General features: G+C 41.6%; 1 protein-coding gene across 1 annotated transcript in view; it reads left to right on the plus strand.

The window, feature by feature from the left end:
* FBLN5 (fibulin 5) overlaps nt 1-17,134 on the plus strand; it is a 45,738-nt gene extending 28,604 nt beyond the window's left edge. The window contains exons 5-11 of the mRNA XM_005483162.4: nt 3,796-3,918; nt 6,661-6,777; nt 7,739-7,858; nt 11,001-11,123; nt 11,659-11,785; nt 14,523-14,718; nt 16,554-17,134. Coding sequence (XP_005483219.1) covers nt 3,796-3,918; nt 6,661-6,777; nt 7,739-7,858; nt 11,001-11,123; nt 11,659-11,785; nt 14,523-14,718; nt 16,554-16,715 — 968 coding nt within the window. The 3' untranslated portion in view covers nt 16,716-17,134. The remainder of the gene's footprint in view (nt 1-3,795; nt 3,919-6,660; nt 6,778-7,738; nt 7,859-11,000; nt 11,124-11,658; nt 11,786-14,522; nt 14,719-16,553) is intronic.
* The last annotated feature ends 6,226 nt before the right edge of the window (nt 17,135-23,360 follow it).

Consider the following 23,360-nt stretch of genomic DNA (forward strand, 5'->3'; position numbering starts at 1 on the left):
AGATAATGGATTTTCATGGATTTTGTAATCCCTGCTTTCCAAAAAGGAAGCAGGGTGATGGAAGATGAAAAGCAATGAAGAGTTCCCAAAAGATAAATTCTCAGCCCATGGGCTACAGTGTGGTCAGTGTATCTGTGCTGGCTCCTTGTCCTGCACAGTAACCACCAGGTACCTTATCTTCTCTGAGGACAGATCTAATTTGTGTTTTCTTCCCAGTCCACCTCACAGCAACTTTTCTCTGTTGCCACATACTGAGTCATCTAGCCAAAATCACATGAGGTATCCCTTAACAGTAGCTATTATTAAAGACTAGACATGTTGTTTGGATGCAGGTAAGATTTTCTAAGGATCTTGGTGATGAAAGATACTAAAAGCAGGTTTGGTATAATGAAAACCATCCTTGGATTATCAGTGATAGGTGACAGCATCTGATGCTTTCATGGCACTGAGATCATCAAATATCACACTTTGTTAACATTTTGAATGGAGGGCAGTGGGGTTTCTAGGGTTTCTTGCTAGCATGCTGCCCTTTAATAACTCTTCTGCTTTCCATCTGATTAGACTTTACCTTGGGGCTCAGGGGACAACTCACTGCAGTATTTCTGTCCATGGTGAAGACTGTGACATAAATTGTGCTGTGTCAGAAATACTCTTCCAAACTTCAGGAAAATGCACCTCAAGGATTTCTTAGCCACTTGTGCTGTCCTTACATTGAGTAGGCCTTACAGTTTTTTATTCTCTGAATCTGTCTTTTCTGCTTTGAACTACAAAACTATTGAAAATCTGTAATCATGTGCAATTAGATTGCTCAGGTATTGTGTATGACCCATCACAGAGGCAGAGGTAGTACAAATGGGCTTTGAAGTCCCAGAGCATGAAGACACCTAAGATTGATGCTTGAATGGGACAGAAATAAGCTGTGCAACCAGACAAAAAATTATTCATGCCTTATTGATGGATTGTCATGTTCCACTTGCAACCTCTTGCAATTTTCATTCAAACAAAAATGCCCTGGAACTGTTTTGATGTAACTTCTGTGTCTATCCATAGAAGATAGAACTTCTATGTCTATCCACAGGCCATCGCTTGAAGTTCTATGACTAGTTTTCTCCCAAGTGGAAATAATCTGGGATTCTTTGGGTTTGTTGGCTTTTCTTTTTTGTTTTTCCTGACAAATGTCTAGTTTTGACTTTACCAAGCACATCTGCTCTTACTGTATGCTGCACTGTGCAAATGGGCATGACACCCTATGTCTCCCAGGTCTGATGTCCTTCAAGAAGATACCTAACATCTGGCCAACTGTTACACCAATAGTTTTTTTAGTGCACAAATATCTGCTCTCAGTGAGCCCATATAATGTGGATTAATCCAGGGCAGACAGCCTGGGATTATACTACCTGTTTCAGCTGTGAAGGCTGCTTGCCAAAAATACTTTATTTGGTTGTATTGGCTGTGTCAGTCAGAGTTTAATGGCACCTCATGGTAAGGGACAATCTTAGAGAATGTCAGACATGAAATACAGAACTGGGTGTGCTCCCTCAGGCCCAACCAAAAAGATTTGCTGCTACCAGTAAAGCTGTTTACATCTGCTGGTTGCATAAAGCTTCTTTAGTGAAGTCACTGAGGTACTGCTCAGTGCAAAAGGTGATGAGTCAAGGTGTTCTGCATAGACAACTTCAGGATCATCAGGTTTTCTGGCAGAAACTCCACAGGAGGCCTTCATTGTACAAAATGTTACGTTCAAATGGAAATATGCTTCCAAATACCACCACAAAAGGTGAAGACTGGGAGTAAGCAAATAAATCTGCTGGTTATAAAGCAAATGGAGGAGGATCAATGTTTTACTTCTCTGGAGTGGAGCTCAAGCAGCTGCTACAAGGATGATTTGGGAACAAAACCAATCCCATAGCCACCTGTTGCTTAAGTGAAAGACGTTGTATCCCTGCAAGAAAAATACCCCACAAAAGAGTGGAGGATCTGTTGTCTTCAAACTGCCTTGCTACCATACATGGTGAGACCATGACCCTCATTTTGTTTTCACTTTGCTTCACCTATTAATATTACTGGGAGCAGGGAACATGGAAAATGAAAATATCCTTTTTAAGCTTAGTGCAGACTAAGAAAAAGCAAAATTGGCCAGATCCCAAGGTACCACTCCTAAAACAATAAGCAAGCATGACAAATAGCAAGCTTTTTCATTTAGAAAACATTAATGCCATTGTTATTAAATTTATGGTCAGATAAAATCTCTGTTCAGATACTACCAATTATGTGTGATATGCTATGAAGGGAGGATCCAAATTTTTTAGCTCAATCACAGAAGCAATAGCTGAACTGAACAACATATTTATGGACCTATATAGTCTAGACTTGTTATCTCACCCTTTTCCCACTTCCCCCACCATTTTGCCAATCTTCATCTGGCCAATAAATACATGGGAACCAAATTCTGACAGAGTTAATTACCTCTAATTGTGCCCCTCTTGTTATCTTACCAGTTTTGACTAACCATAAATTGCTCTGATACAGATGTTGGCAAGATAAGAACCCTAGACTCCCTCCATATGTACAATATGTTTGTATTTATTTATTTATGTATCTGAGCATGTCAGATATGCTGCTGTGGTAGCCTGGATCAGTTATTTCATGACTGCTAGGGTTGCACAGCTGACTGGCTGTGCTTGCTGCCTTGGGGGCAGGCACAGACATGGAATTCCTGCCCTCTGCTGCCTGCTCCAGCCCAGGGCTTTGGGGAGACACTTTCAGTCATGACCTAACAAAGTCTGGGTTAATAAGAATCAGGGGAGGATCAAGGGAGTAGCATTGCTAGGATGACATAGTGCTTCAGCAAAGGCCAGTGCACAGTATGCTGGAATGAAAAATAGTTAAGGTATCAATAAATAAAACATAAAAATTTAGGTTGGCTGGGGAAATGACACAATTTATCTTTTGGCATTTCTATTTCTGACATCTAGAGACAAACCTGATGCCTGAAACATCAGGAAAGATATTGAGCAAGGCGTGATTCAAAATGAATTTCTGACTCTGAAAGGCATTTTTAATCAGTCAGGTTCCAGGGTCCTGGCTTATATAAATGTAAGAATGCTATTCACCTCCCTTGCAAAAAAAAGGGGGGAAAAAAAAAAGCCCACAACAAAAACACCCTAAGGGATTGCAATAAAAACCCAAATACATTAAACCCAGTAAAGATGGTGAGGTGGGGGGGTGGAAATTAAAAGAAAATAGTACTATTGTCAGGAAATTGATTCCAGGGAAGTATACATTTTTTTGGTCAGGTAAAGGTTGATTTTTGGTTGAACTTTGTGTCTGAAAAATTACAGTGAGATGGTTTGCATTGGTGGGGGTAGGAAGTATTTTTTTTTTTGTCTCTGAGTTGTGTTTGTACATCTCTCAAACTCTCCTTCATCTCTTACTTTTCAATGGAGTTGCACAACCCTTTCAGCAGCCTCTCCCCAGGACTGAACACTGCTCTACAGCATGGAAATCCAAGCTCAGTGACAGCAAATGTGGAAGTTACAAAAAGTTTGAGATAATGAGAGACTTTCCTTGAGGAGAAAACACTGGGTCACCTGCAAAACTGAGATTTGATGTGCATTCTCAGTTCTCACTGCCCTCAGACATTTATTAGTGTGATTTTCCTTCAGGTTATGGTCATTCTCTCTACTCCTCCAAACTCTGCCTCCTTGCACAGAGGCAGTGTACACACTGTACAACATGAACAATCTTTTGTTGTTGCCATTTCTAACATTTTCCTTCTGTATTTCTGTGTTGCAGATGTGGATGAATGTGCTTCAGATTCTCACCAGTGTAATCCCACCCAGATCTGCATAAATACTGAAGGGGGCTATACCTGTTCCTGCACTGAAGGCTACTGGCTGTTAGAAGGCCAGTGTTTAGGTAAAATCCTCAATTGCTACAGTATCTGAGTATCTTGTACCTGGGGCTCCCTGAATTAAAGTCACTAAGCACTTTTGCCAAGGACACAGTTAAGCCTTCAGCTGTGTGGAAACTCTTGTCTCTGAAAGTGCCAATGAGGTGTTTGGCAGAGAGACTCCTCCATGGAACAAAACTGTACCTGGAAATGCCATATGACTAGCATCATAGTAGTGTCATAACTGGGCTTTTCATATTTCAGGTCTGAAGGATTCCCTTTCATGTAAGATCAATTGCAAGCATGTGTGCACAAAGATTTTTGCCCAAACAGACTTGTGCTTTTTTTATTGTGACAGTGTGGACCTGAAGGGATCCATATCTGATACCAAGAAATGGGAATGACAGTAACTCCCAAGCCAGCCAATTCTTTTGTTTGGGGGTGAGAAAAAAATTACCTCTAAACTGGGTGCCATTTCATAATCTTCCATGCAGTTTTATTTCAATTTTATTATTTCGTTGCAGCAATACCCTGTTCATCCTTTTAGCTCAGTCCTGTTGAAAAAACATTGCTCAGCAAACAGCACAGGAAAACAAAGCTTCCATCCCTCCTCTCCTCCAGCCCTTTCCCCTCACTTGACATACACATGGGATGATGATGTAGATGTTAATTTTAGGTACACAGGTAGGACCTAGGAGTCAGCATACAACATTTTTTAAAGAAAATTTAGCCATTATTAGTTCTTTCCCTGCAGTGCAGGCTGTTCGGTGCCAGCTCTGCAGAGCTGGACCATCCTCTCACATCTCCACTGGAAGGAGAATGGGCTTTCCCTGCCCATTTGTCCCTGGAGCATCTCCAGTTATTTTCCAGCTTTCTCCTCCCAAGTACCAATTCCATGAATTCCTGGCTGCTTTCCTAACTGCTGCTGTGAAATTCACCTGGCAGGCACCAGGCTGAGCCCCGTCCAAGCTGGGGTCTGTGCAGCCACAGCCTCCTCAGGGAGTCACTGTCTTGCAGTTCCCCTGGGATAAAAGGTCTCCAAGGCCCCTGCTCCTTAATCTGTGATAAATGAACTTCTCAAAGCTTGTGCTGGCAAATGTACTGGCATGTGTGGTAGGATGGGGATGAGGGAGGGAAGGAAGGCAGACTCTGCTCTGCATCACCTGTTCTGTTACCCATTTACTGCTCCCAGTTACAGGCCAAATGAAAGGGCTGGGTTCAGCATTCAGGATTTGAACACAGATCTAAAATACTCTTCTGCTTGATGGTTATAGCAGAGAACTGAAATGGCTGCATTGATGAATTGATTTGAGTATCTGCTTATGCTATCTAAAATAGGGAATAACATCCCAGTATTGCCCTAATTAAGTAATCATGGGGTGGATAATTGCAAGGCAATGTGAAAAAGGAAAATAAAATTGTGTTTAGAATTGCTATATTTTCCCCTAAATTTCAAGGAAGTCTCAGTTTTCCATACTTTATACTGGCTTTGGAGAAGTGATCTTTGCTGCCATAAAGCAGTAAAGCAATACTTACTGTAATCAGAGAGCCAAGTTTGGGTTTAGAGACAAATTTTTTTTGGGCACTGTTATTAGTGCAGTGGAATTCAGTGAAATTACCAATTACTTTTGGTAAATCACCATTACAAAAACCTACACTTCTATCTGTTGCAATTATCCTGCACGGAGAAGCCAGTGCAGCATATCCACATGACCCACCCACAAGAAGCAGCCCTGTACAAGTCCTTATCCTCAAAATGTAGCACTCTTGAGATAGCAGTCCTGAAAAGACAAACCATGAACTTCATGTAATGCATTGTGCCAGTGAATGAGGTATTAATTTACTTAAAACCCTTGTTATTTTTGCAGGATTTGTTGCAGCCTGCTGCTGGTGTACTCATCACCACTGATCTGACCTTTAAGTTATCTTACTGTCTGCATATAATATACTGGGTTTTCTATTGCATAAATTTAGCTTCAAAGCTTTAACACAGCCATTTAAAAAATCTCAATAATCAAAAGCCATTTGATACCAAAGGAAATGTTAAGGCTTTGAAAAGACAGCCATTCCAGGTGTTTCCTTTTAGCTTTTAGTTCTGAGGCAAAAATCTTCTAGCACTTACCATGTTACATATCTTAGAGCATTTTCTTGTGCTCATAGCACTCAGTTGCATGCACTGCCAATGCTGCAATTCAGCCCAAACTGCTATTTTGGCATTAAACTAACTGTTTACACAGTCTGTAATTTGTCAGTTAAAAATTCATATAAAAAGAGAATGTGAATATTTGGAAAAAAATCTTCCAAAAATATTCTCACTCAAAAAAGAAGCCTGTAGTAACAAACGCTGCTGTCCCAGTGAGCAGCTTTGGTACATGTGGAGGCAAAGAAGCTTTCTATTTTGATTCTGCCAAAATTTCGCTGCAATGCTGGCTGTGGTTGTGCTGGCAGCCAGGTATCCTTTGAGGGAGCTGCTTAAAGGAACAAACTGGGCTGCCTGATTTAAACTGGAGGTTACAGCAATGCCAATCAATTCATCAGACACACTGGTAGATGCCAGATGTGGATAACACCACATTACCACATTCTACTGGGGACAGGTATATTTCAACTCTAACTCCATGTCTGAGCGCCTGGAAGTTTGGCTGTGACACCATGACCAGTGTGCTGGAGTATTTCTGTGTTATCAGCGCTGCTGGCTCAGTGTGCTGCCTGCTTTGTCTGCCATGAGGAGATGCAGAGCACTCCAGTTCCCCTCCTTTTCCCCGCAGACATAGACGAATGTCGCTATGGGTACTGCCAGCAGCTGTGTGCCAACGTGCCCGGCTCCTACTCCTGCACCTGCAACCCCGGCTTCACCCTCAACGACGACGGGAGATCCTGCCAAGGTAAGGGTAGGGTGAACCAGGCCTGAAATCAAAGGTAGGGGTATGGTGAACCAGGCCTGAAATCGTTGGTGCCCCCTCAGCCACACCCTTAAGACTTGCTTGGTTTTTAGAGCACAAGTGACCTTCCCAGCATTGCTTTTAGAAATGGTCACAGGTTGGTCAGACAAATATTTCTGCAGTTTCACAGTACCTCAAAGGGGTGCAGGTGCAACAGCACTGGTGTATCAGGAGAAATATGCACAGAGACCCAAACCTCAATTCAGTGGAATTACCAAGTGTTTAGGCACTGAATTTATTATTAAAACCTGAGGTTGTTGACCCAGCTGAGACAGGAAACCCTTGTCAGATCAGTATATTGGACTCTCCCATGATCCAGACTAGCATCCTAAGCATTAGACCACCTTTGGCTGTGCTGTGCCACCTCAAAGTCAACACAACCCCTTCAGAGTCTCTCCCTAGCAAAGCAGAGAGCATCTTCCCACATGCTGCAGGAGAAGGTCTGAGCTCATGATGACCAGAAGTTGTTAATGTCCTACAAGGGAAAGAAAGACTGCCTTAGCCCAAGGTTTCCATAAGGACCCCTTATCATTGCCTTATCTTTCTCAGGAAAATCCTGCTGCTTTTTTCTCAGATCTGTTATGATAATATTGGTTCAATGGTTTTCAAATTGCAGGACAAGGACAGAAACAATTATGATAAAAATTTCATCCCCATCTTCCACGTTATGTTTTAATTGAAGTCATTCCCAAAATGCTTCACTTCCACACATGTTGTGTCCAACATGCTATTCCCAGGCATCAACAAATAAACATCCCAATAAACAACACTGACCTGGTTATATTTTTTCAGAACAAATTGTTCTGACTGGACAGCTAATCTCTTTGAAATGCTCTGCAGAAAAAAAAATGAAAATGGAGTTTGGGGAGAAGTCGCTGATGAATTTGGCATTGTTTTCCCATAGATGTGAATGAATGTACAAGTGAAAACCCTTGCACTCAGACCTGTGTCAACACCTATGGCTCTTTTCTCTGCCGCTGTGAACCTGGCTATGAACTGGAAGCTGATGGAGTTAACTGCAGTGGTAACTCTCTTATTTACTCTTTTGCTTTCTTTAATTCTATTACATTTACTTTTTCAAAGGCATTGTTTTTACAAACTTTCTTAAAAGTTTTTTGCCTTGGTCCATGGTAGCATCAGGATAGCTGCAACTCATATGTGACAGTGTTCACAGGAGATCTTGGATGAGGGAAGAGATGAGGATCTGACTCCATGTTTCAGAAGGCTTGATTTATTATTTAATGATATACATTACATTAAAACTATACTAAAAGAAAAGAAGAAAAGGTTTTATCAGAAGGCTTAGCTAAGAATAGAAAAGAATGATAAGAAAGGTTTGTGGCTCAGAGAGCCCGAGCCAGCTGGGCTGTGATTGACCATTAATTACAAACAGCTCTATGAGCCCAATCACAGATGCACCTGTTGCATTCCACAGCAGCAGATAATCATTGTTTACATTTTGTTCCTGAGGCCTCTCAGCTTCTCAGGAGGAAAGATCCTAAGGAAAGGATTTTTCCTGAAAGATGTCTGCGACACTCATATGATCTTCTTTCCACCTAAAGCACTCAACAAATACCCAGGAAAACTCCGTGGAGGAGGGCCACAAATTGTTTTAAAGAAATAAGCTAAATATTCAAAAGCTCCAAGATAACAGCAAAAGATAAGAAAGCACTCTGTAATGCTGAACAGGAAGCTTTATTAGAGCAAGTAGAGATAGCCTGAGGACATTCTTCCATGATTAAAGAAATAGTTTATAGAAAGCACTTTTCCATTTGTCTGTTGAATGCATGTATTTCCCTTGCTCTTAAGGACTGCTCACTTCTGCCTGAAACTTTCCCCAGTTTCCCCTGTATGCCTCTGGCTTCACTTTAAAAACAATATATGATTTCTTAGTACAGTTGTTGCTGACCTGTTCAGCACACAGCAGAATAAATTGTGCTTATGTCACTGTAATTTTTCCTTTCTGGATTTTGTTTTTATTGTATTATTTTATTTTAATTGAAGGCAAAACTTATTTCTTTGCTTATTGTACTATCAGCCTGATAAAATTAGAAAATTCAGCCAATATGTCTTGGAAAAATGCACTGGAAAATACTTGAGTTTTAATTTACAGTAAACAGATGTAATATGCTGTTTCTGAGAGAGAAGACATATGATATGCAGTGTATACGATTAGTGTTTCCCAAGATATTTTCCCTGCAAATCTCCTTGTTATAAGGGGAAGAACAAATGTTAAATATCTAAAGGATCTTAAGATTTAAACACCTAACTTAGTGTCTTGCATTCTGATGGATTTTTCTCTTCTAAGTTAGACTCCTGAATGTTTTGTATGTGTTCACCTCCTGAGCTACCTGGAGGTCTGAACCAGATAAGTTCATTTCAATGCCCGATAAGGTGGTGCTTGAGCCTCATCCATGCGTGAGAGCTGAGCCAGCAAAAGGGCCTTTGCACCATCCAGCAGAAAATCTTTTCCTGACAATCTTGTGCAAGAGATGTTTGACAAAGCAGGTCAAGTTTCTCTGGATGAGCTTCTTCCACTCCACAGCAATCGCTGGACATCTGAGGCTTGCAAAGGTCAGGGGGACACTCTTGAGAGACACCCAGGATTCAGATTTATTTCAATAGAAGTGGGGTTAGTCCATGGCCTAGCAGCCAACTTACCTCAAAGCTGGAAGGCATTCTTGCCCCAGTTTAAGGAGAGAGGCAGAGATTTCAACCTGGCTTTCCCAACATCATCATTATTTCCTAATCACAGAGGTCTTCCAAGTGCATTAGATGTGCTCTGAAATGACAACCACCCTGTTGTGTGCACACAGGCAGCCAGGAGAATGCCAGGAGTGTTTAGGAACACTGTGGGGCCTAGAGCAGGAATGCAGGGCTCTTGGGGCTCCAAGTCCCTCAGGACCTGACAGCAGCCAAGCACCAGTTACACAAATCCAGCATGCTGGAGGTCTGGGCTAGAATGCCAGAGGACGCCTGATATAAAGTGCCTGATATTTCAGCCACTTTATGGAGTCAGCCCTCAGTCCATGGAGCTTCAGGAAGGTGTTTGTTTCCGAAAACTCACTGGGGAAACTCACACAGTAACAGGACTCTGTAGGTGTAGAGTTCCTTTCATCTCCCTTTTGAGAATCTGATTTCAGCCCTAAAGCCACTTGGATATATTTGGACTTCAAATACTTTCCAATCCATTTGCACAAAACACCAGCAGTGAATAAATGGACTGAGCCCAATTTAGAAGAAAGGGAAATTCAGTCTGAAGAGTAAAAGTGATTTGCCTGGGAGAGTCAACATGTCAGAGCAGGGAATAAGAACTTGGGAGTTCCTGGCTGAGGCCCTGGCCTTTGTTTCTTTCTTCCCCTGAACAGGGAAATAAGGAAATGATTAGTGGCAGCCTCCCTCGGCCTCGTGCCTTTGCGTGTGTTTCCCCTCAGTCAGCCATGGCTCCATGTGCAGCTCTGAAGTTCATCTTTCTCACTTGAGCACAGCCCTGCAGAACACAACGACTGGTGAATTCATGAGAGCAAGGGGCAAAGAGCTCAGTTTCTGCTTTCAGTCAGTGTTTGACAGACTGCCTGGCCTCCCATGTATCTGGGAGAGGGCTGGACCTTGCAGTGTCTGACCCAGGCTGGGATGTGCTCTTGGAGTCTTGCTGGAATGACTTGGAAGTAACTGACTGGAGGCTAAAAGATATGAAACAGACAGGGCTGGCTGCAGGAGTTCTGCTGGAACCCATGTGGCTGGAACCCTGGGAACGTGAAGCTTGTTCTCCAAAAGAAGGGGAAAAAAAAAGAAAACAAAACTGCTGCCAGGTCTTTCCTTTTAAATTACAGTTGCAGCTTTGTTGTCAGAGTATCTATCTCTGACGTAAAACAGGAATGAAAACATGGCCAAGTGGTGACAGGTATTAGAAAAGAAAAATAAATAATTAAAAGCCATACATTGTGTTCAGCAGCAGCTTTGATTTCCTTAGGAAAAAAGTGTTTAATGAAGAACTTGTTGTATAGCATTTTGTCAGGTTGCTGCAGAGCTCTAGGGAGCTGGAGAGTGCCAGCCTCCAGCTGAGGTAATGGGCAGGCAGTCTGGGTGGCCACCTGCCTGCAGGACTGCTCTTTTGACAGTAAAGCCAAGGACACTAAACTTTGGTTTTTGTTTTCCCACCGCAGACATGGATGAGTGCAGCTTCTCAGAGTTCCTCTGCCAGCACGAATGTGTGAACGGGCCTGGTTCTTACTACTGTACCTGTCCTTCAGGATATAACTTGCTTGATGACAGTAGAAGCTGCCAAGGTAACATTTCTGCACTGATTAAACCCATGGGGACCAGAAAGTAGATCCTGTGTCTAGAAAGAGGTTTTCAAGAACTTGGTCTTGGCATTGCACAGTGAAATACTCGTGGGGGCCAATTATGCCCTTCTGGTAAGGATGTCAGCACGTGAATATTCCTGCTGAGGTGAACTGGTGTGTTGTTTTAAGTAAGACTTTACTGGCTAGGAAACAGCTACACAGGAAAGACCTCAAATGCTCTCCCCTCTGCTGTACATCTCTACTTTTCCCCTTCTCTAAGGTTGGAGAGTTTGAGCAGCCAATTCCCTTTTTTTTTTTTTTTCCCCAGCATTCAGCATGTGGGAGCACTCTAATTAGCAGAAGTGAATGGAGTAAAAACTGATCTTAAAAGAGGGGACAGTTACAAAAAGGCCACCTCTCACAGTGCAAGAGTTTTATGAATTTTGGGGTAATTCTTTGGGATGGAAATCAGTTTGTAGGAATGGTATCTTGTACATATTTCCCTGTTTCAGCCATTCTCTCATTCCTTGTGTTTTAGATATCAATGAATGTGAAATCAGAAACTTCACCTGCACTTCACAGCAAACATGTTTCAATATCCCAGGAGAATATAAATGTTTAGATCCAGTACGATGTGAGGAGCCTTATCTCCAGATTAATGAGAAGTGAGTAACATACCCACAGCCACAAAAGCAAATTCTGTCTGTGAAAGCTGTATCTAAGGTAAACCAAAGAAGCTGTAATTTTACACTACAGCCATGAACTCTGTAAGTCAGATGTATGTGAAGTTAGACTGGAAAAATAGCTATCAGTTAGTTAGAAAACAGCAAGGCTTGTGATGTAATAAGAAACATTTACTTACATTACTGACTTCATATATGCTCAAATGCAGCCTGTTTATTACTAGGAATATTTCCTGCAAATGGTGACTAGTTTATGCCTAGGAAGTACTTTAAAATATTAGATGACATTTGGAGTTTCTTATTGCTTAAAGGTTAAAAGTTCTGAATAGTTTACAAACTAATCAAGTTCACTGACCTTGCCCAGAAATTGGGTATGTCTGGATGAAGTTGTTAGTACTGTCTCAACTGGGAAACATTTGAGCAAGCAAACAATAAACCTTAAATTTCTTAAAATAGACTGTTTCTTTCACATCTGTATGTATTTGCTGGGGCTCAAAATATTTCAATTCCAGACAGATATCAATATACTGCAGTCCACATTATTTCATCCACAATGTTTGCACTAAACCAAATAACCTGGAATTGCTTAGTAGCCTAATACATTTTATAGAAAGTCAAGAGATTAGCAATTAGCTTCTTTCCTTTAGAATTTATGACTGTATTTGCATTGTTTTCTGAACTAGGGCAGCTGAAGAGTGGACACATAGTGTTTGTCTAGTTCTGGGTTCTCCTCCCTTGGTGATAGAGTCTTAAACTGGAATTTGAAATAACTGAATCCTCTGTATCTAAATTCCGAGAGCCCAGCTACAGAGTCCTTGCAGAGCAGCTTGCATCAGAACACAATCTCTGAGCTTTGTGTTTGGTGGCTTTGGTTCATCTCTAGATGGGCCTGCTCTTAATTAGTGACATATGTCCAGAAGTGGTCAGTGTAAAATTGCCAAGTGAATTCCTGGCATCTGTGTTTTCTGTGGAAGGAATTGGGTGATCATAATGCCAGGAGCCTCTTGATGGGGGACATGCCAGATGCACTGTCTGAAATTGATGTCAGCAGTAGAGGTTATAGAAAAAATAGAAAAAATAGTTAAAACACCCTTGCCCAGTAAATTCTCCCAACATTACTTTTATAAAGAGATATCCTGCTTTACAACTTCCTTAGAGTTCTCTGAAGAAATCAGCAGCATATGGCTAGGGCACAGGAACTGATGCAGTCTGTTTGCATTTCCAAAGGCTTCTGAAAAGACCCTCACATAGTTATCATGGAAGTTAAGCAGTCATAAGTAACAGAGAAAAGTCCCTGTAACAGAAGAATAAAAAGCTGAAAGATAAAAATTAAACAGAGGATAGTGTTAAATTGTCAACTTTCATGAATTTCTGCAGAGGAAATTTCTGAGCTGGACCTACTTGGTCCATCATAAACAACCTGGGGAAAAGAATAAACCATGAGCTGGGCAAAGTCTGCAACAATATGTGAAGATAGCAGATAAAAGTGGGTAGAAAAATACTACAGAATAAGCCTCAATGACTGTGCAATGAAAATGGCAGATTAAATTCGGTGTAGATGAATTTAAAGTAAAAAGAAAATCCCAAATTCACAAATTAAATAAGGACCACTGATCTGATCATAATCCATGCAAAGTGAGATTTGAGGGTTCTTGTTCCATGATCTGCAGTACTCACTAGAGGTCAGAAAAGCAATCTGAGTTCCAAATGTTAACAGGTAGAGAATATCCTTGAAGCACATACTATTGTGTACCACATCTTTAAGACTGTGCAGCTCCTTTCCCTCCTGTCAAAGAAATACAACTGGATAAAGGTTCATAGGAAGTAATGAGATGATCAAAAGTACGGAATAACTTCCTTGTGAGTAACAGCCAAAGTAGAGCAGTTCAGCCATGAACAGGGTCAGATATGAAGCCCTGAGATGGGTGAGGAGGATGAGCAGGGATTGACTGGCTGCTCTCCTTTCAGGTGAGCAGCTGGGAGCACCAGCTAAAGTCAGAAAGAGGCCATGCAAAGAGAGATGAAAGGGGCTGTGGGGCTCCTGGCCACAGGGGGCTGTGCATGCCAAACATTCATGTGGGAAGCTGGAAAAGCTGATGATAAGAAATGCATTGATAGCTGATGAATAGAAAGAAGAAATTTTTGTTTCAGGGGTTCCCTGAGTCACAAACAATTGGAGACTGTTGGTGGAAATGTTGTATGCTTGTCATATCCTCTTCTTCCTTAAGGCTGTGCATTTGATGTTAGAGCTTTGGCTTGATCCAGGATGTCAACTGTGTGTTTTCATGTAGTGCCCAAAATATAATGAAACAAAAATCACTACTGTTTATGCAGTACTACCAGTGAAATTATCTAATAATATTCTGGGGACAGTTCAGTATAAATTACTAACAGAATAAACATGTACAGAGTATTCCACACCTGCAGAGCTGCTTCAAAGAAAGTTCACATTTTTGAGTGATCTAAGGAGAATGGCAAATTATTTTTGCCAAGAAGACAAGAAAAAGGAGGCAGGACGTAAGCCAGAACAGCAACACAGAAAATGCTAAAAGTGAGAAAATGCATTACAAGTTTCATTGATTCTTTTAGCTGGTTAACGACATTATTTGTTTGCTTATTTATTTATGCACATTTATTTATATAAATAATCAAATATTACAGCAATTTGTAACCCCTGCTGGCAATTCTATCTCTTGACAATCCTCTCTCTGACCACCAGCCGCTGCATGTGTCCAGCTGAAAACCCTGGGTGCCGAGATCAGCCCTTCACCATCCTGTACAGAGTGATGGATATGGTGTCTGGGAGGTCTGTGCCTTCGGATATTTTTCAGATGCAAGCAACAACTCGCTACCCTGGAGCCTATTACATCTTCCAAATCAAGTCAGGGAACGAGGGCAGGGAATTCTACATGCGGGTAAGTCCAGTGCTCCCTGGGGGAGACATGGAGCATCTTGTTGTTGGCATGTCCTGGTGGCACAACTGAGCTTCTCGTGACTGCCACTTAAACCTTCAGTATGAGGCATTTTTTTACACACAGATGTGCACAGCAGTGTGCTGATGTGCAGGAACTGCTGGATCTCTCTGGAGAGTAACCTACCCAAAGCAAACATGCCTCTCCTATGAGACAGCAGGTTTAGGAAAGCCCAGAGCTGTACCCATGTCTAAGAATAGCTCAGGTTTCCCAAGCTCAAGAGAAACTATTGTGCCAAACTCTTTTTTATTTGATGGACAATCAAAACTGTCACCAAAAGACTCAATGTTTCTTTTCTGTTTTATTAAACCTTTTCATTGGAAATTGAAAAACGTGAAAACCAAAAAAGTAAGCAAAAAACCCTTTATGCCAACAATTTACTTTCTGGGTTCTTTGCTTTCATTTGTTATGAATTTTTTCCACTGAGAACATACATTTTTTATAGACACTGTTACAGAAAATGTAATTACCTGAGGTTTTTTAATTTGTTTTTCTCAGAAGATCTCTGTGTTCCCCAGTCATCTTTGCCACACCACCAACATGTAGAGATTACAGGGGTGTCTGCAGAGAACGGGGCACATCCACAAGGGATGGTGACTCTCAGGAGGTTGATTTTCAGCTCCAGGAAAAACCTGGCTCTGACATTCACATTAAGTCCTGTTCTGTGGCTACTGAAGGTTCCCATCCCTCATGGACAGGGGTAGTGGGATAGATTCCAGGACATATTTCTCACAAGAGCCTCAGATTCCCACTGTAAGAAAATGAAAATGTTTCAAAATCCTGAACTGACAAGCAGTCCCGTTATAATGATTTACATCTCACAAGAGCTTTTCTGTTGCAAAGCCACCACTGATCCCCTCATCTGGGCCAGTCTAGCAGGTGCTGAGGCCCCAGCACCCACTCCCATTGCCCAAGCTGCTGTTCCAGTGATTCTCCACACAGCCATTCCCTGGGCAGCGGGAGGGCATGAGAGGGACACTGTGCCCTTGCTGAGGCACCAGGACCCAGCCTGGCACAGACCAGCACCTCCTCATGGCTGTGTCAGCCTTCTCTGATCAAAGGTAACAAACACCCAGTCCTGAGGTAAAAATGGACAGGTAAAGAAGGACCCACTGTGCCTATGTAAGCTCCTGATGGAAAACAAACTGCAGTTGGTTTTAACATTAGCAGATCTGATTTTTAAATGCACATAATCCACTCTTCTGGTCAGACATCACCAAGGTCTGCTTCCATTTAATAAAGGCCTTGTTTTCTGAAGTGCCATTGCATATTCAAAGTGTAAGGTTTGTACAATTAACACACACAATGTACCACAAACCCAGACCCCATTCACATGGGAACACCTGTTCTCCAGGTTCTTTAAAAAAAGCCCTTCTGGGTCTCTGCTTCTTCACAGTAACTTTACATCAAACTAAAGAGTACTACAAAGAAAGCAAGCAAGCAAGAAAGAAAGAAAGAAACAAACAAACATTTATCATTATTTGTTTATACCCTAAATCCATGTTTTCATTTTTTTTCTCTTTTGGGCAATAGCAAGTGTCTATGTTCAATAGCTCCTTTAATGTGCAGGGCTTCCAAAGGCTTTACAAACTGTAGAAGGTGACAGTTCACACTGAAAATAAGGCAAATGCTGCAATGAAACTCTGTCCCTTCAGTTGCAGTGGTTTCAAACAATGAAACAGAAAACACCTATTTTAGCTGCTTGAAGACTAGTGGGACAGTGGTTTTGAAGAACTAGTTTTGGCAATCTCACCTGCTTTCTCTTGTTTCCTGCACAGCAAACAGGACCCATCAGTGCCACCCTGGTGATGACCCGGCCCGTGAAGGGGCCGCGCACGATCGAGCTGGACTTGGAAATGATCACTGTAAACACCGTCATCAACTTCAGAGGCAGCTCTGTCATCCGGCTGAGGATATTTGTGTCACAGTACTCCTTCTAAACCTCCAGTCTGTGCCCTGGAAACACAGCCCAAAGAGACAGTTCCTCCTCTGCACAACTCTCTCCTGAAAAGCCAGTACTATAGAAGCTCCACACCAGATCACCATTTCCACAGAGCCGTGACCTATGTGTGTCTAGAGGCCTCTTCATGCTCAGTCCAGAGCAGGATGCAAACAACTGAAGATCCTATATGATTGTCTGTGTGGTCATGTATTTTAAGGACTCTTCTTCTCACTGTAAACACTTCTAGGGCTTGAGTCTATGTGAAAGACTGTGAACCTTTGTAGCTCCAAGGCTGCTTAGCAGAAAGCACCAAAAAAACTGAGGGAAAAGCTGGCTTTTGCAATCTTGCCTTTTTAAAATTTTTTTTTCATTATAAATGAAAAGCAGAAAAACAAGCAGAAACAGAAACAAAAAACCCACCTATTGAAACAAGGGACCTCAGGAGTCCCAGTTTGCATTCCCAATTATCTCTGGAATTATCAGTCAGGCACTTTGTTTCAATTCACCCTGCATTTGTCTTAGTTTCACCTGGTTTTTTTCATTCTATTTTATAGTTAAAATTAATTGTAAATTCATTCCAAAAAACATGTTGTACTATGTAATCTTTTGCTTTCTGACAAAATGTCACATGTTTGGGTTCCTTTCTGTATTAAATCTTTCTATATAACAGAGTTCATAGAAATTTATCACTGGATGGTGTGCTTTACAACATTTAGGATTTTATGCTTATTTAGACTCAGGATTTCTGACACAGGCCTCCACTGCCAGAATAGTATCCAGCATAAGTAGAGACTTTAGAGCAGATAAGGATCAGAATTTTATTTTTCCCTGTTTTCCTGAGTGTGATAGATGCAAACAGTGTGTAATGGCTACAAGGTAGTAATACTAACTCTGTAGGTATGGCTGAAATTAATCTCCTGTTCATAGCCCACTCAGGTCAGACCTGTCCGTATTCCTTCAGAAAATAATTTTTTTCCACTTGCAATCTCTCTCCTACACTTCTAACATGGAGGGAAAAAAGCTGAAAAGGACTAGGAGCAGTCTTATTCATGCAGACCAGAGTATACCAGTACCCCAATCTCAAACAGTGGGCTCCCACAGTTTTCATGGGCATTGTCTTCTCAGGTATAACTGCTGTAGCCAAAAAAAAAAAAGTTTCTTCTAAAGTCTAATCTGAATCTCCATTGTAATCTTCTTCTAAAGTCTAATCTGAATCTCCACTGTAATCTGTTGCTTTTTAGCCTACTTCCAGTAGAAATTGAGAACAGTTTATCTTCCCCTTTGCAGTAGTCTAACATGTCTGAAGACTGTTGTCATGTCTCCCCTCAGACTGTTCTTCTCTAGTCTAAACAAATCCAATTCTTTTGGTCTTTCCTCATACATCACATTTTCTGGGCCTTTGATCATTCTTGTTGCTCTCATCTGGATTCTCTCCAGTTGGTTCACATCTTTTTTGAAGCACAGTGCCCAAAACTGTGAAAAGAATTCCAGCTGAGGCCTCTCAGTGCTAAGCTAAATCTATACATATGTTTAATAGTTTGAAAAAGAATTAAAAATTGTATAGTTGGAAGGTATAATGTGTGTTGAAGCCACTGGCACTTTGGTCTTTTATTTTAATAGGGATAAGGGTTTATATTCCTTGTTCTTAAATCTGTTTGAAACAAGGTCTTTTACTTTGCTTTTCCTTACTGGCTTTTTGGCTCTCTAGCATTGCTAGGACAGGAAGGATAGCCTTTGCTTGTCTTTTGAGAACTGGAAGTGCTCAGTGCTACTTGGGAGAGGTTTACAAATATTAAAATGTGAGCAACTCAGAGCAGAGTAGCAATGTGAGGTCTTCATTAAAGTGGAGTATTAAATGGGAGAATACAGACTTGGAAAGTTATTACAACATAGACTGCATGATACAATCAGAAAACTGACTCTTGTTCCTAGTAAGATTTGTGAATTAGTAGAAACTCTGCTCTTTTTCCTTGTACTCAGCTTGAAGGAAGCCCTGATGCTCTCAGCAATGAAACACAGTTTAGCAGCTTCCGTTTCTTAATGGTTTAAAGGTTTTCTCTCTGCTGCTACAACATCCCAGGATGCTGTGGCTCAGAGCTCTGTCCTTTATTGTAAAAACAAAAAGCCTGGGGACTGACTCCAGGGTTTAGTGAGCCAAGCTGAAGGCAGAAAGCCAATGAGTTTTATGAGCAGCCGACTTGGAGGAGAAAAATGCAGAGGAAATGGGCAGAGAAATATCAGAAACAAGAATTTGTTTCCTGAGTGTATCATGGCTCATCAAGTACCACAGTCTTGGAGGGAAAAATAGAGATGACTGGGAAGGAAGAATCACAATTTATAACCATGGGACTGAAAGTGCTCCTGCTCCAGACGATGGAAATAAAACATGGGAAGCATGCAGGCTCTGGTGGACCAGACAGCAGCCATGGGGCAGGCAGGGTCTTGCACTGAAAATGTCCAACTCTTAAAATGCTGACAGCTTTCCCAGTGTTTAAAATCCCCTCTGCCCCCTTTTTGTGCCCTTATGTTATGGCTCCTTCATGCCCAGTTGAGGAGTCCTCTTTTCCTGCCACCACATCACCTCCTGGAGTGGAAGCACACCCTGCTAGACATCAGACAGTTTGTCACTTCTGGCCTGCTCTCCCATGGCCCCCACATACCAACCTGATTTAACCCTAATTTAGAAACATCAAAACCCAGAGGAATTCCATAACAAAACACTTTGTTAAAAGAGTAAAGCTTGAGTGCTTGGTTTTAGCAGGGTCCAGCAAATACTCATAAAACAATATTACACTTTCTATATAAACATTCTGCGCCTTAAAAAAAAGTGAAAAGTCTGGAAACAAAGGAATTCAGCCACTTCCCAACCGCCATAACATCTTTCATCACTCACTATCACTCCAGCCAACTTAAACTTTGCCAAAATATATGCCAATCTCAAAATAATAAATTACTAGCAGTTTATAACATCTAAACTCTCTATTTCCTAGTCAGGGGTCTGTTTTCAATAGACCACTGCAGACTCAAATATTACAGCAATTCTCACCAAATAAAAAAAGCAGACTACGCATGTCAGGCTTTTACAGCATGAAAGCTAAAAATGTAAACATGCAACTGTTTCATATATTCATGTTCCTCTTTGAGGCCAGGACTCCTCAAAGTAGACAGAATTCCAGGTCTGTTCAGAAAATGATTCTTTCTTCTAATCCACTGCTGATGATTTTCTACCATGAAGAATTTTGCCGTATGGTTAACGGCCAGCGTTGTGAGCAGCACCAAGGGAGAGCACAGACCCTGCTCTGGGTGTGTGGGGCTCCCTCTGGCTCTGCTTGCTCAGGCTGGCAGGGAAGGGACAGCTCTGCCTCTCCTGCCAGTCAGCTGCCGTGTCTGCTTGAACAGGTTCTCAGCAGCAAAACTGCCCTCCACTGTGTGTACAGCACCTATTAGCAATGCAATAACTGGAATAAAGGTAAAACACAGCAGATATGGCAGTAATCTTTGATACAGGTCACAGTAATTGGGAAGGAGAAGCTGTTTTGATAAATGAAAAAAAATGGTTCATGCTAGTTGGGTTAGGTGCCAGAGGGAGGAGAATTAATCCAATCATCTGCTTATTTGACTTTGTGATATTTTTAAGGAATTGACTTTTTTGACACAGACAACAAAATGTTATTTCACCCAAGAGTTTCCTGGATCTCACAGAATCGCTTTTCAACTGATGATTTTCACTGACTACAATAACTTTGTTTAAAAAACTCAACTTCTTTTGAGAACCTGGTCACCCACCACCACTGTGTCATATCCAGGGCCATTCATACAAGCTCTCTCCTCTTCAGTTGGAGTCCTGTATTCATATTTACTTTTTTTTTTTTTTTACTTAGCCTTCAGAAGAGCCAACTTTTATTGTCTCATAAACATGGTATCAGCATCATCAGAACTTGTATAATAATTTTTCTCTGCCTAGAGCTGGCAGAACAATACAATCAGTACAATTTGTGGTCATGCAAGTTCTCCAGTCTGGCTTATTCACATAATATGCTGCTGAATATCTTCCACAGCATGCAGCTGTATTGGAGCATAAGGGAAATATCATAAAGATGTTAAAAAAAAAAAAGGAATAAAAGTATGCCCTAATGTTATTCAATCCTGACAAGCACTATTGTCAAAATAAATCTCTATCCTCTATGGACAAACCCCTCAGGTGGTGTCAATCTGCATGACTGATGCTTTTCAATGAAAAGATAAGAAGCAGCCTTGGAATCTTCCCTGTCTTTGTGTAAAGCACTGTACATGTATCTGTATACAGGAGAATTTACAGAAGCTACAGAAGTGGTGGTGTGGCTCTGCATGGGGAAGTCAGAGAGCTCTAAGGCAACATGGCACAAGCAAATTCTGTTCCCTCATCTGACACAAGTCCAGACAAGTGTTTTACATTTTGTTGTTGTACCCATTACATTTTGTTGTTGTAAGTCTTTGAACCAATTTTGAATAGCTCAACCCCAAAGCAGGTGCCATGCATGAAGACTGAGGATGATGGCCGTAATTAGAATTTTGGAGACTCTGCAGAAAGCCTGCCTCAGGAAGGTGACATGTGCCAAAGGGTCAGGGCCACATGGTCCAGAGGCATTTGTGTGGGGATGTCTGTGACAGCTGCCTGCCCTCTGCACCTGGCCCTGTCCTCACCTGTGTCAGTGCAGAGTGTAACTGGAGTTTTTGACTGTGCACATCAGCTGTGGAAATCTCACCTATTCCCATTCTTAGCTCAAGCTTCTGAGATCCCTCTAGTGGTTTGCAAACTGAATCCCCTGGGTAACTCAACAAATACTGGTGAAGCCACACGAGGGAGAGTTTGGGTACAGCTTTTACACCAGGAGGTAAATAATGATGCATAACCTCACTGAAAGAATTGAGGAATGTATCTGAGTAAAAAAGGGATCTGTAGGAAACACTACAGGAATTACTAACTCCTGAAATATTCAATCTCTTCCAAATCCCTTTCCCATATCCCTGAGGTCACTCATTTTCCCTTTCTGGTTTGTCCTGGACAAATGATCTCATTATGCTCATGCACTGCAAGCACATGCTGAGTGAACTCCACTTCTTCTCTGGCACTTAACACTTGCTTTTTGGAGATCAGTTGTAGGCTATTTGCCTTTCCTAGGGCCTGACTGACCTCAAGTACTCTGCTCATACCCAGGGAAGATCCATTATTTTCCTACCATGTTATTCTGCAGCCACCACCTGGTCAAGTTTTCCATGTGTTTCACTGGAGATGCAGGCACTGCCATGTTCTAAGCACTCTTACAGCAAAGTATGAGCTGGGAATGGCTGAAGGGATTGCCCAGCCTGCTGGTAGAGCCTGGCTTTATGAACAGGATTTTAAAAACCCCACAACACCTCAGTTTTGAAGGTGATGCTCTTCTAAGTACGGATTTTCTCTGGAAATGGCATCTGTTACTGTGTTGGCTTGATAGTCTCAGGGTGTTTTAAGAAGTCTGATAAGGACATGCTTATGGAATACACCCTTAGGCTTTACAAACCTTGGATGAGGTTTTTCCAATTTGCAAACAGAGTATGTAGCAAGTCAGAGAGAGTTCAACGTGCTCATCACTGTGCTGAAGTCAGTGATCACTAAACTCACCTCAAGTCTGGATTTAGCCCAGTTTTATTTTAAGTCTCAAATCTCAGTGGTATAAATGTAAGCAGATATGTATTATTTTTAGAGTAGAGCTGAAAGCCTCCTTCCTGTGAATAAATAATAGTATGATTGCAGTATCTCTGTCTTTGTGGGCACTATCTTTGTCATTTCCTGAGAAAACCTTTAACCTTCAAAATCTCTGCTGGTATTTCAAGACATTCGTTGATGCATTTCCATGAATGATTCCTCACTCCTGCTATTCAAAGGCCAGCCCAGGCACTAGATTCTGTTTTGTTAAAACATGAAGCTCTGCATAAAACCCAAGCCTCTGCATAAAATCCAAGCCTCTGCACAAAACCCAAGCCTCTGCATAGCCACATCATTGATAGGAATTGTTCCTCTCTGTAACCTATGAGGGATTTTGTTGACTTCCTTGAGAGTGCTCCATGCATGCATTTGTCCAAACTGGGACCTTAGTCTGGAGATTGTTCATCAGCAACTTTCTGCATGTGTTCTCCAACCAACATGTGGAACCATAGCTACAAAGGTTAGTTTTTGACAAAAATCTTCAAAGCATGGTGTTTCTTGGCTGCCTACATATAATGCAAACACAATTCAAAAATCCAGGACCAGAGTTCCCCAGTCTTCATGAGAAATTCCTGTTTTTCAGAAACATTTCGGTCAGTAAACTTGCTTTGTAGATTATGTGAAATGCAAACAAAGGGGAAGAAGGCCTGCCAAGATGACACAGATTTGTTATTAAAATCAGTATCCCCAGGAATATTGGAATATAATTCATCATTTAAAAATATTCCTTTGGACCCTGACATCTGATGCCATTCAAGCAGAGCAGGGGGACAGAAAAACTGACTGCTTCCCAAACAACAGCAGCTGCTCAACAGAGATCCCTGGGCTCCTACAGTGACCAGAAACCTGCTGGCCCAAGTCTACATACCAGGTCAGTGAGGAACAAACAAAGCTCATAGAGACATAGAGCTGAAGGAG

Source organism: Zonotrichia albicollis, chromosome 6 (genome assembly GCF_047830755.1).
Source record: "Zonotrichia albicollis isolate bZonAlb1 chromosome 6, bZonAlb1.hap1, whole genome shotgun sequence".
Taxonomy (NCBI): Eukaryota; Metazoa; Chordata; class Aves; order Passeriformes; family Passerellidae; genus Zonotrichia; species Zonotrichia albicollis.